Source organism: Pleurodeles waltl, chromosome 10 (genome assembly GCF_031143425.1).
Source record: "Pleurodeles waltl isolate 20211129_DDA chromosome 10, aPleWal1.hap1.20221129, whole genome shotgun sequence".
In the NCBI taxonomy this organism is placed as follows: Eukaryota; Metazoa; Chordata; class Amphibia; order Caudata; family Salamandridae; genus Pleurodeles; species Pleurodeles waltl.
In genome coordinates this window covers 257,025,732-257,039,982 of record NC_090449.1, presented here as the reverse complement: position 1 = coordinate 257,039,982, position 14,251 = coordinate 257,025,732, and the positions used below count along the sequence as shown (strand labels likewise).

The 14,251-nt window shown below is 43.3% G+C and overlaps 1 protein-coding gene across 3 annotated transcripts in view; it reads left to right on the top strand.

Moving 5' to 3' along the window:
- Positions 1-13,676, top strand: part of RHBDF1 (rhomboid 5 homolog 1) — a 337,002-nt gene extending 323,326 nt beyond the window's left edge. For 2 of the 3 annotated variants that reach the window (XM_069210376.1, XM_069210377.1), the window contains exons 16-18: positions 3,470-3,570; positions 8,552-8,705; positions 12,496-13,674. In XM_069210376.1, the coding sequence (XP_069066477.1) occupies positions 3,470-3,570; positions 8,552-8,705; positions 12,496-12,915 (675 nt within the window). In that variant the 3' untranslated portion in view covers positions 12,916-13,674. Of the gene's footprint in view, positions 1-3,469; positions 3,571-8,551; positions 8,706-12,495 lie in introns of all 3 variants that reach the window. The other variant, XM_069210378.1, reaches the window with a different exon arrangement.
- The last annotated feature ends 575 nt before the right edge of the window (positions 13,677-14,251 follow it).

Below are 14,251 nucleotides of genomic sequence, written 5' to 3'. Positions count from 1 at the left end.
CCTGCATATCCTGATTGGTCTTCCTGAGCTAGAGTGGTGGGAGGAGCTGACACTTGCACCTGAATAGGGCTTTGCCCATCCTTACACAAAGCAGTCTGCATTGTCTGGGTCCAGGGTAGGAAAGGCAAGGGTCTTGTGCACTACAAAGACTTTCCTTTGAAGTGTGCCTACTTCAAAGGCAGAACTGGGTATAAGTACTGGACCTCTGACCCCATAAAGTTAGAATCCTTCTGGACTGAGGACATTCTGCCAGGAAGAAGAGCTGGATCCTGTAGGAAGGACTGCCACTCCTTCAGTTGCTTTGTTGTGCTGGCCTGATACTTGCTACTTCTGTCCTGGGAGTGAAGGGACTGGACATGGCTTTCTACATCCTGCTTCCAATGGTTCTCCAAGGACTTGGACTGAGCTTGCTTCCTGTTAAGTAGTCTTAGAGACATCAAAGACTTCATCTGCCAGTGCCTGGGTTCTTCTGCTGAGAGTCCTAACTTGCCATGTGGTTCCAACTCCAGTCCCTGGGCCCTTGGAAGTGCAAGTTGGTTATCTGAAGGAGAAAATCAACACACTGCGCCAGAAGAATCAACGCAGAGCCTCTTACGGCTGAAGAATCGATGCAGTGCCTGTTTTACCACAGTCCCATCAACACAGCATGTCTGGATTTTCGCTGCATCATCCCTGGATGCCAATTTTTCATCGACCCTGCACAGCAGTAAGGAGCCAAGGCCGAGTGTCCGGAAATTGACGCATTGGTGTTCTAGCAAGGAAAGAATCGATGCATCACCTCCCCTGCCAGTAAGGAACCAACGCATTATCTCAACTGTGAGTAAAGAATTGACGAATCACCTCCACTGTGCACTAACAAACTTTGCTTTTCCTGTACCTCACCTCCCCTCTGGCCCGCATTGCCTTTGTTTTTGACACATTAAAGGTACTTTGTGCTAAAGAGATGCATCCTTTTATTCCTATGGATTAAGACTTGCTTACATTTTTAAAAAGAGATAGTTTGACTTTTGTATGTTGGATTTTTGTTGTTTTGGTCTTGTTTTACTCAGATAACTAATGGCTATTGTTCTAAACTGCTATGGAGTCCTTTTGTAGTGTTTTCACTGTGTTACTGTGTGTGTGTGTGTGTACAAATACTTTACACATTGCCTCTGAGATAAGCCTGACTGCTCGTGTCAAGATACCAAGGGAAAGAGCAGGGGTTATCTTAGCTGTGTGGCTCCCTTACCCAATCTAGAGTGAGGGTCCTTACTTGAGCAAGGTGCAAACCACTGCCAACTAGAGACACATTTCTAACAGTTTAGTTCATCTTTTTCCTCCTTTTCGCTTGATCATGCCTCAGTGGTACTTGAATCTGGTTCTCACATTCTTGATATCTCTCCCTTTGAGTCACTTCACAATTGTCCCCTGCAGTTGCCCACCATCAATACGACTTTCCTCATGACTATAACATCTCACCGATGAGTTAGTGAGCTACATGCCTTGTCATCTAAGCCACCCAATTTATCTATTCATCCTGACAAAGAGGTGCTTCATACATAGGCTTCCTTTCTTCCAGAGGTGGGCACGCCCTTTCATGTAGGTTAGTCCATCACCGTGCCTACTTTCTATGCTCCGCCTCACCCTTCCAAGAATGAGGAATGTCTCCATCGTCTGAACCCCAAATGAGCATTGTCATTCTACCTTAATGGCACACAGCAATTTCAGGTGAATGATCAACTCTTCGTGGGTTATGTCAGAGCTAAAAAGGGTTGTGCTGTGCAGAAAAGGAGCATCTCTAGATGGTCTGTGCTCTGCATTAAAATCTGCTGTGCACTGGCTGAGAAGCAACCCCCTGAGGGCTTGCATGTTCATTCTACCAGAGCCAAAGCCGCAACCACTGCGCTAGCACACAGAGTTCCAGTTCTGGATATCTGCCGGGTAGCAACGTGCGCTTCCCTGCACATGTTTACCAAACATTACTGCCAGGACAGTCAGGTCCATCGTGACAGGCATTTTGCCCATTCGTTCCTGCAGAACTTCCTCATTTGAAATTGGTCCTCAGACCCACCCCTGGGAATGGTATTGCTTGGGTATCTATTCTAAAGTAAGAAATCTGCAGCGTTGGTAACGCCTTATCTGGTAGAGATTATGGGCCAGATGTATCATTTTTCCAAATAGTGATTACCTAATTGCAATTATCTGTGAATCGCAATCGCTATTTGAATGTATGAAACTCCAGGAGTTTCATTTAGCGATTCCCAGTGGCTCGCAAATCGACCTACCTCAATAATATTCATGAGGTAGGTCACAATTTGCGACCCATTGTGAATGGCTATAATCACAAGGATGTTGGCCTGCTGAGCTCAGCAGACCACCATGTCTGTGATTGCTTTTAAATAAAGCAATCTTTGTTTTTTTGAAACGCAGCCCATTTTCCTTAAAGGAAAAGGGATGCGTTTAAAAAAGAAAAATGAAAAGTTTCCTTTTCATTTTTTAAGAGTAGGCAGTGGTCAGTGTTTTTGCATGCATTCACAAAGGGGAAGGGTTCCTTATGGGAACCCTTCCTGTTTGCGAATGGGTTACCACCTACTCAAAGTAGGTGGTAAAATGTGAATGTTTTGCGAACGCATATCGGTCACAGAACATTCCTACATACCGCTGCGATTTGGTATTAGGAAGGGACGCCCTTGACTCGCCCCTTCCTAATACCAAATCGGTATGTAGTCGCAATTCCAATTTGCAATTTGGTAACAAGTTACCGAATGGCAAATTGGAATTCATACATACCAAAATGCAAAAATGCATGATACATCTGGCCCTATATCTCGCTGCAGATTCCTTACCGCCGCACCCATTTCTCCCCCCTCTACGAATTGATTTGTAGCGACAGGACTATTTCCCTTTCAGGGCCTTAGATTTCCACACTATTTGTCAGTTTTCTTCATGGCTTGTCAGTGCGCCAGGGTGGCGCATATATAGATGCCACAGACGTCACTTCTGGTGCAGATGACACCGACAACGCATGCGGAGCCAATCAACGCCACCTACCAGCACGTAGGGGGTACTGCTCACAAAAAATCATCTGGATCCAGTCTGACTTCTGGGATAATTCTAAAGGAAGGAGTCTCTAGCTTGATATAGCCTCTAGCAGATAAGATGTTATCACAGGTAAGTAACTTCTTCTTCAAAGTATATATCTCAAAGCCTTAAAAAATGTGACATGAATGCTATGCTATCGCAGAAAAATAAAATAAATATGATTCTTACTATGCATGCATGGGAACAGTTTTTATAAAAATAAGATATGTTTTTTCCACTTTCACTCCAAGAAATAATCCTGAAGTCTTCCTATTTGCCTAACTCGAGGAGCATGATTGGTTTAATCTCTGCATGGAACCAAAAATACAAAATGATCCCCAAAGTATCAAGCATGCTATGCCACTTTTTAAAAAGTGATAAATTTGTTTGTATACATTGTATGTTTCAGGTGCATTGTATGGATGACGTATGCGGACTCCTGCCTTTCCTGAACCCCGAGATTCCAGATCAATTCTACAGGCTTTGGCTGTCTTTGTTCCTCCATGCAGGGCAAGTATTGACAAATGATACGAGTACTTTTTCGCAAGCAGCTTCTGACAAGTGTTTTGTAGCGCACTGCAGTTTTGGTTGCTGACATTTAAGTACAGCCGTTCTTTACAGTACAAATTGATGCACCTCAGAGTCTGATTCACAGAGCCACTTTTCGGCCCTAACGCTTATGGCTAAAAATGACTTAGGGGGTCATTTTGACCCCGGCGGTACGAAACCGCCAGGGCTAGAATGACGGAAGCACCGCCAACAGGCTGGCGGTGCTTCCTGGGCTATTACGACTGCGGCGGAAGCGCCGCGGTCGCACCGCCGGGGCCGGCGGTATTCTCCCACATTTGCCCCGGCGGTGATAATCCACCGGCGGTTTGAACCGCCAGGAAAAGGATGGCGGAAAGGGGAGTCGCAGGGCCCCTGCACTGCCCATGCCACCGGCATGGGCAGTGCAGGGGCCCCATGGAGCTTTTCACTGTCTGCATAGCAGACAGTGAAAAGAGCGACGGGTGCAACTGCACCCGTCACACAGCCGCAACACCGCCGGCTCCATTTGGAGCCGGCTCCTGTGTTGCGGCCGAGATCCCCGCTGGGCCGACGGGCGGAAACCAGGTTTCCGCCCGCCAGCCCAGCGGGGATCTCCAAATAGCAGCGGCGGGAGTGCGGCCGCTTTGGCGGCCGCCCGGCGGTCCGATCTTGGCGGGCCCCAAGGTCGTAATGACCCCCTTAATTCCTTCTTGTCATTAATTCAGAGAAGAATTCCTGACAAACATGAATGGTTTGCCTCAAATGCAGAGAAACTGCAGCAGTAGATCCCACACAAAGGGCTGGTAAAAAAGTGGCGGTGCTGGAGGTCAGACAGTGGCGCTTTGGCAGCGGTCCGACCACCACCGTGAGTGTGGAAGTGGGCAGATCAAGGCATACTTGCTGCATTAACAAACACCGATTCGCCCCCTTGTCCCAGATTTTTATTTCTGCAGAAGCTTCACTTCCAAGATGGGAAGGAGAATAGATCACCTTTAGGCTACAAAAACTGAAAATACAAAGTGTACTTTTTCTCACTGGGTTCATTTCCCCAGCGCCTAAATTGTACATTATGTGCAGGTAGGCAGTGAGGAAATTGCAGCAGAGGAATATGCCCCATCACATTCCCAGTGTGCTTTCCCTTCAACCACCGGGAACGTTTGTGGATTCACACAAGTAATAGTCACCCCTTTGTAGAAATTAAAGTAGTAGTGCAGACACCGAAGAGTCTAGAGATCATTGATAGAATTTAATTGTAAATCCCTGTTTTTCTTTCCCTGTCCAGTTTCCTTTTCACTTGCTATACAGACCTGGGATTCATGTACTAGAGGTTGCCTTGCATGCGTTCACTTTAACAAAGGAGTATATTGACTATCAGTTTGACCTATCTGAAAACGGAGGCCTCGGAGAAGAGTAGTACACACGTCATGAGTGAACTCTTGCTGCTGCATCAAATATTCTCACTACCTTGTTCACTGATGTTGGGCATTTGTAGCATTGTAGGAAATATAAGGCAATGAGACGTTCAGTCTTGCAGTCAACATTTACTGTTGGCTTCATTGGAGGCCCACGCATGGGCCTGTTAACTCGCACTGTCTTCCTCATGTGCATGTCAGCAGTTCTCTTCTACAAAAAAGCTGTAGACTGTTGTGGGACACTGATGAGATAGAAAGGAAGAATTGTGTGTATGTATGCCAATACCTTAGATATTTAAGCATTATTGCCTGCACGTGCTGGCAATACCAGCTGTTAATTACCCTCATGGTAGTTTGGGGCCCAAAACACAGCCTCTGGTTCTTCGTGTTTTTTAACATCTCTTTGGCAGATTAATCTTTCCTTTCACCAAAATAAGAAGAACACTATCTGCAATGTGTGAACCAGCGGTTACTACAAAAAAGCCTGCCTGAGAGAGTGGTGTGGAAGGATGGATCTTTTTTAGTCATACATTCAAGGGACAGGCTGTTCTTTTCCTTGAAGTGCTCCAAACCAGACTACCACTCATAGAAGTGACTTTGGCAGCTGGCAGGCCACAGACTGCTCCGTATGTAGGCCTGTAGTGCTAAGTATAGCCATATAGCCAGGAGAGGGGCATTCTGATTGGCTGGCCAGCTCTCAGTGTTCCACTCGGTATAATAATGTAGCCCACTGCTGAGACCCATAACAATTGTTAAAGGCCCTCTCCTGTCTTGTAGTAAGGGCCTATAAAGAGGGAGAAGGGGCTTAACAACCATTATAGCCCAAATCAGACGGTCTAAAAAGCTTTTAGAACATTTCCACCACTGAGGTAAAATGTTGTAAAATAAAAGAGAAACAGAAAAAGCATTGTAATGTAGGAGCAGAAGATCTATCTCAGCTATTATTAGCCCACAGCCACTTCATTGTCTTCATTGACTTTCATAATATTACAGTGTTCCAAAAACCACTAGAATATTACACTGTTAGGAGCTTCATTGAAGACAATGGCGTGGCTCACGACTAATAATATAGCCTTATAGCCCACTATAGACGGCTATAAAAGGCAAGGGCCTTTAACAAGGGAGCGGTACATTAATGACGGTATAGGCCAGCTATGGAAGGCTACAAGGCTATTAGAACATTCTGCAACTAGAGGGCAGAATATTCTAATAAATAAAACAAAGGTCTCACGAAACCCGAGGGCATTGTAATTCCCCTGGCCTCCTGAGGCCTTTGTTCACAGCAACAACTCAGAACAATAACATTGGAATGTTGGCACTCCAGGCTTCTACCGCCCATTAGAAACCCGAGGACTCCATTGTTTTCAATGGTGCTCACAACATTCCAATGTTCTAACGGCTGGTATAAATCTTCAATATTCCAATCTTTGTCTTTCTGTTTCCCCATTTTTAATTTAGTACATTCTACCTTCAGTGGATGGAATGTTTTAAAACAATGATTCTTAACCTGCGAACGGGGGAACCCTGGGTTTCGTGGTGCCTACTCAGGGGGTCTGCAACGGCTTAAATAATATTAACAGATTAATACAGAGTGTGTAAATAAAGAAGCAAAATATAGATTTTAAAAATGTCAACTGTTCTTTAAATGTGGAGGAATTTGAAATTGTAGGCTAAAAATGTAGTTGGTATGGTCGGATTGATTTGTGGGAGCAGTGCAAGCGCATCAAACAGAATATGGTATGAACGATGGGTGGCCTCAGATAAATTTTAAAAAAGGTTCAACCTTCCCATTTAAATTTAAATTTCGTTTTTTTATATTTGTGAATTAAATGATACACCATCATTTGTGTATTTGTTTGATGAATGCTTGTTTATGTATTTTTGTATATCGTTTTGCAGTGCAAATCATCGAAGTTGCTTAGGCCAGGTTCCCCGGGTTCCAATAATGACTCAGTGGTGGTCCCGAGGTTCCAACATTAAGTCAGTGAGGGTCCAAGGGTACCAGTTATGATTAAGTAGGGGCCCACCGAAGTCAAAAGGTTACGAACCACTGTTCTAAAGTCCTTTTAGCCCTGTTGCCCCAGACTTTACAGGTTGTTAAAGGCCCTCTCTTTTGTTATAGGCCCTCAATTGCAGCTTGGGTCAATAATTCGATTACAGGACTTTTAAAAACGGGTGTAGCCCTCAGCAACAGACTGTAAGGCTATGTTATTGACTGGCTTTAATTCATACAGAGGCTGGATATTTGCAGTCTGCCTTAAAACGCAATCACTTAAGTGAATAATCAGCACCGTTCTCGCTTAAATTTATCTTTAGGCACCCTTTTATTACTTCAAACCCCAAAGCTCTCAGGAACTTCCAATTTTCTTTTAAATCATGAAAGTCCCTACTTTCAGGACCTCATCTAGACTGCTGTTTTCCAACTCCACCGAGTTTTAATAGCAAGGTTTTAATGTCCATCCTTGAGAGTTTGTGTGACCTCCAGAGCACCGCAGATAGAGCAGGGATGCAATGTCACAGGAACAACATGCCAAGGCTGAAATACTTTCAAAGTGCTTACACTGCTATGAAGGAAAATTAAAAAACCTGGGGAATCACAATAGAGACTTTGTGTTTTTTTTTTTTTTATCTCCGACTAGTGCTATTACCCCATCCTGAACTTATGTGTTAACATTATTTGTATTTGTGTTGATTAAAACATGTCCAGTGCTGTCTGTCAAGGAGAAACCTTGTCTTCATAATACATGGGTCTACCCAGAAATATAAACTCAGGCCATTTGCAAGACATGCAGAATAACTACTCTTTTGCAACTGTGTGGACTGAAAAAAAACATTTTAGTCCTTCTTTAGTGTAAAGTGTTTGGGCCCGATTTAGATCTCGGCAGACGGGTACTGCGTCACAGCTATCCGTCACCATTGTGAAAGAGTAACCTATCCACCAACATCTAAATTAGGCTTTTTGTGTCACCCACACTTTCAAAGTCAACGCAAGCCAGGACCTGGCCAGACTCACAAGCACTAAAACCTCTTACTGAAATGTACAAAATCCGTGATCACTTATACTTGTGCTTCTTCATATAAGTTCAATTAATTGTTTTAATTGATGTATCAATTTACACATATTTAATTCTGCATTTGGAACCTTACTCCTTACTGTACTGCAAAGTAGATTTGTACTGTTTTCTTCTGCTGGTGCTTACCCATATAAGTTGAAATTTTCACCAATAACAAACACAATTAGATCTCTTCACACTTCTTTTTGGATGTCTCCAATATTAACTACTCCTTTCTATATACTTTTACTGGAATTCTATCCACTATTACAATCAAACCTTCTCTACCTTCTTCATTGTGACTCCACTAGTTAACTTCCGGTTATGTTGTCCTATGATTATTTATGAAACACGCATGTCACCCTAGACGGTATCCTGGTTGCAGTGTAAATCTAAATAATCAAATTACTATTTTATATAGCTAACATTAAGCAGTAGTCCAAATATGTTACGTAATTTTCTTAATTGTTTTATTGTCTGTACATTCTTCCATTGCAGAATCCTACACTGTTTAGTGTCCGTGTGTTTCCAGTTAACTATTTTACGAGACTTAGAAAAATTAGCAGGCTGGCACCGCATCTCCATCATCTACCTTCTCAGTGGAATCACTGGTAATCTCACCAGTGCTATATTCCTGCCATACAGAGCTGAGGTAAATATATTTTGAACTACATTTAAAATGGGATACTTACTTTTGAAGTTAAAAGCAAGTAATTTCAACAATTAAAAATATGCTGTCAATTAAGTAGTTGTTTTCAACAGTGACATGTCTTTTTTACTGGTGTAAAGGTTTGACATTTAAAAATCTCTGGTTATAGTAGGTACAAATTGGGACATGGAGTTTCTGGTTGGCAAGGGTATATACCTAAGCAAGGCAGAACCCACCACTCTAGCCAGGGGAAGTTAGTTACACCCTAAGGATAACCTGTGCTCACGCCCTAGTAGCTTGGAACAGAGAAGTCAGGCTTATCCTCAGACGTCATGTGTAAAGCATTTATGAAACACTCAAACCGGTGACACAATAAATACACCACACCGGGTTATTTAAAAATATAACAACCAATGCAGCGCCACTTTTCTTGCGCCCCTTAGCGCCCCCCTACCGCCACCATGTTTGCGCCATATTTAATATACGTGCACCATGGCGCAGGCTGGGGCAGTAGCGTCAAACCTTTTGATGCTATTGATGTACTGTGTAGGAATAGCGCCAACATTTTGCCACAGTACATAGGGGCCAGTTGAAAGCAATGGTGTGCTCCCTTTTGACACCTGCTCTGTGCAGGCGTTAAAAGAAGCTGCAAAAAATTACGCCGTTCCTTATATTTTAACATATCTCATAGACCCACATCAAGTGCCCCCAAACGCCTTTAAGAAAAGAAAGAGGAAGGTACTAACTGCGGGTTCCACATGGAGAGGCCTTGTCCAGTCCTCCCCGCGTTAGGGCGTCATAGGTATACGACAGCGCCATCCAGAGGACAATGGTGGAGAGTGGCGGGGTACCCAAAGCGTACCTCCACCAGCACGAGTAATCAGCAGTATTCTCTCAACCAACCCCACCCCGGCCTTATGTGGCAAACACCGGGCCACCCACAGAGGAGTGCAGGATGGCTGAAGGACTTCCCCCGGGGCCCGGTTCACCCGTCGTGCTGTCGGGGAGGTGGGGAAGGCGATTTCACTGGCTAAGCAAGTCAGGCCGACAAGGCGATCCCTGCTTTCCTGGGGACCCGCTCGCTCCCTTTACCCATGATGGTAGCCCACGGTGATGATAGGGAATCCCCGCAAGCTCTGCTCTCTGCGTCTCCTCAGTAGGAATAGGGGCATGCCAGGGGGGCTTCCAGCAGCATGGGTCTACACAGAGTACCAGGAAAGGCTTGCCTCAGAACAGAACCTCACCTCGCCATGTTGTCCGTTGCAGTCCCCTCAGTGGGGAGGTCCATGCTGTAGGCTGATCCACACACGATGGAGAAGGGAAACAAAAAGTGCTCACTATGCACTGGTTTGGGGAAAGGTTGGGGCAATTGCCGGCACTTCCCATACTCAGGGAGAAGATAAAGTGCTCACAACGCACTTAATGACAACAAGGAACATGAAAGTATAAAAGGCTCCCTGGCACTAGGGTGATGCAGACAAGGGGCTGAGAACAGCGCCCACCCTGCACTGGGGCCCCTTGGGGAGCACTTGAGCACAAAGCAGGGCAGGCAGCAGACAGGCAAGCCAGCACCTGTAAGCAATTGAGGCCAATGGCAGTTCGTCCCAGTAATTAAGCAGTCCTCTGGCAATTGTGCAGCCTGGGAAAGCTTGGTTAGACTAAAGTCAGGGGGCAGCTGGCAGCAGGGCAACATGCAGAAAAGCAATGCAGTGAGTCCTTTATGCCACGAAGCAGCAGGAGGAAGCAGGGCAACAGCAGAAGAGCATTCTAGATGAGTATTTTTGCAGCTCATCAGTCCTTCTGACAGAAGTCAGTGCAAGTTCCAAAAGTGCTACAAAATCATGGGGTTAGAGCCCCTGTACTTATACTACAAAAATGCCTTTGTTCAGGTGGTGACTTCAAAAGAACCCTTTCAAGTGAAGCACAACACCCTTTCAACCCAGCCCTATCTCCAGACATCAGTAGAGGGTAATCAGCATATTGTGTGAGGGAAGGACACAGCCTGTTGTCATGTAAGGTGTGAACAACCCTCCCTTTCTCCAACCCAGGATGACTGTCAGTATGCAGATGTCTCTGTCACACCCAGCCCCTCCTGTGTGATGGCTGACTGGAAATTATGCACCAAGTGTAGCTGTCACTCTGCCCCAGACGTGAATTGGAGTCAGACTGCAAAGCACTAGAGTTATAAGCACAGAGAAATACCAACTTTCTAAAAGTAGCATTTCTAAAATAGTAATGTAAAATTCATCTACACCAGTAAGCAGAATTTCTTGCTACCAGTCCAAACATACCAAACATGCCCACGCTACTCCTCACAGTTCAGAAATTACCACTTAATTACCACCTAAAATATATAAGGGATTTCCCAATGCAAACCCATGGGAGGAGCAGCACTCACAGTAGTGAAAACCCAAATAGGCTTTTAGTCATTACTAGGACATGTAACACATAGAAATATATATCCTACCTTTTACATGCATAGCACCCTGCCCAGTGGTGCTATCTGGGGACTATTTTAGGGGTGACATAGGTTTAGTAAAAAGGGAGTTTAGGCCTTGGCAAGTAGTTTAACTTGCCAAGTCAGTGTGGCAGTATTCTGCGCATGCAGGCACTTCAGTGGCAGATTTTAGACAGATTTGAAAGGCTCCTTCTGTAAGTGGTGCAATCAGTGCTACAGGCCCACTAGTAGCATTTAATTTACAGGACCTGGGGACATGGTATACCACTTTAGAAGGGACTTACAGGTACATTAAATATGTCAAACAGGTGTAAGTCAGCTATACCAAGTTTCTGGGGAGAGAGCACATGCACTTTAGCACTGATTAGCAGCGGTAAAGTCCCCAGAGTCCTAGAGCCAACAAAAAGGTCAGAAAAATAGGTGGAGAAAGGCAAAACGTTTGGGGATAACACTGCAGAAAGGGCCGTTTCCAACAGGGCAGATATAGATAAGTATTACATTAAAAGTTAATGTAAAAGTTTTATTAAAAGTAAAGGGAAACATTTTGTGATAGTAGTAGGGCGAGGGACAAGGAAACATATATAAGGTTAGGATGGGTGATAGGTATAACGTAAGGCAGGGGTCTCCAACATAAGAAAAAGGGAGTCAAATCCAGGCTGGTTTTCATAATACCCACTGATTAGGCATAATAGTTCATTTTCGATTCACTATATGTGCATATATTTTATGAGGATATCTTGAAAATCTTTCTGTGATTTGGCTCTTTTGGGACGACCATGGTGTAAGGAATAGGTGGAGTTGAAATGGAAAAATGGGCCTTCAAAGGGAATATACCTGGTAAGCAATTTAAAAAAGGAAAAGGATAAGGAAAAAAGGGTGGAACGGGGGGTCTCGCATTATATAAAAAAAAATGTATATCACATAATCAAAGATAACTAAACAAGATGATGGCTTTGAAGGAGGAGGATAGAAAACAGAAAAATTTGATGTGAAATTGTAAAACCAACAATCTATATGGCCTGCTTCCTGTGTAAATTCAGTGATATGAGAATTATTCCTAAACTCTGATGGTAAATCTTTGCAATGATATGTGCTAGTAAGCTCTCGAAGTTTATGTAAAGTAGATAGCTTGATCTGCAAGTGAGTATGCAATAAAAAATAAACATGAAAGTATTATCTTTTGCTGCAGAGGTTTTGCTATGAGTCTTGTGGATGCAGACTGAAAGACCAGGTGTTTGCCTTCTGATGTTCGCTGCTAATAAAGTCATCAATGGTAAAGATAAACAGCTTAAATGTGCCATCTGGTTAATGTACTAATCTGTTGTCCTTTGGTAGGTTGGCCCAGCAGGATCTCAGTTTGGAATTCTGGCGTGTCTCTTTGTGGAACTCTTTCAGAGTTGGCAGATTCTGGCAAGTCCATGGCGTGCATTCTTCAAACTGCTGGCAGTTGTGATTTTCCTGTTTGCATTCGGCCTTCTTCCTTGGATCGACAACTTTGCACACATTTCAGGCTTCATCAGTGGTTTTTTCTTATCTTTTGCCTTCTTACCATACATTAGTTTTGGCAAATTTGACCTGTATAGGAAACGCTGCCAGATTATCATATTCCTGCTTATATTTTTTGGACTGTTCTCGGGATTAGTGGTTTTGTTCTATTTTTACCCGATCAAGTGTGAATGGTGCGAGTACCTCACTTGTATTCCATTTACCGATAAATTTTGTGAGAAATATGATCTTGACGCCCAGCTTCATTAAAAAATGGACCTGCTTTTCTGTGCTGGAAAGATAAATTTCCATGCTATTGTAAATCCCTGAAACGTTTTTAATTATTTGAAAAGTTTGATCATCAACTCTGACATTTAATTAAAATGCAATATTTAGCACTTGACAAAGCCATTTGTGCCTTGTCAGAAGACACCTGACTTTTCTGAATACAGAACAATTGTGCCTTACTGTAGTTCACTTTTATTGAACCATTTTGTGTTGATATATTTTTGTAATGCTAATTTCAGTACTCTGTAACCAGTTTTGTTTACTACTGCTATGGTGGTGATTAAATTTACACGGTAGCGTTTTAGCTACCATTAACTGATGCAAAACAAAAAAGAGAAGTGTACGACTGTTTGTCTTATTTATTATTACCCAAGGATGATTATTTCTTTTGTGATTCCTTAAACTGTTCTGGAAACAGTAGAATTACCAGTAATGGCCGTTTGGTCAGAAGTTACAAAAATGTGCCATTCCTAACTTAGCTCTTCCATCCTTCTTTTCCTGGGCAAAAGTGAGCAATATGTACTTCGCCACTGGCAGGACTGTTTATACTATCAGCAGAAGGAAAGGAAACTGAGCACCGGACAGCAGCCATGCCAAGTTACATCGCATACAGGGTTCTTTTTAAACAATTATTTCATCCTAAAATGTCGTGTAATGGACGAACTTGCATTATGGTTGTTTAATATTCTGTACATTTCCAGAAACAATAGGGTTCCAGGTTATTAAAGAAATAACATTTGTACAAGTGTGTCCCCTTTGTTTAAAAGTTTGTGGTGCTATTAATGACCACACCTGTGAAATGTTTCTGCCAGAAAGTTTAATCACAAGAGGAAGGCTTGCGGGAAACGAAGAGATGGCCAACCGAAAGGCTCATATTTATACTTTTTTAGCGCCGCATTTGCGTCATTTTTTGACGCAAAAGCGGCGCAAACTTACAAAATACAATTGTATTTTGTAAATTTGTGCTGCTTTTGCGTCAAAAAGCGGCGCAAATGCAGCGCTAAAAAGTATAAATATGGGCCTAATTGTCTTTAGTGGTACACTTTTGAAGATTATTAGCAGAAGACTGAATGACGCCAAGGAACACCTCTTGACGCCCAGTTGTTTTCCGGCTCTTTGATAGGCTCTATTTAACTGATTACATACAATGACATCACACAGTATGCAAGGACATGCTTTACAGCGCTTCACAAGACATCGCATTGCTAACTGATCACACAGACCAATCTCCATGTTAAATATGTACATACTCATCAGCATAACAAGCCACGTCTGTTCAAATGTTAGAATGTAATCTGAAGTAAGTAATATTGTTGAT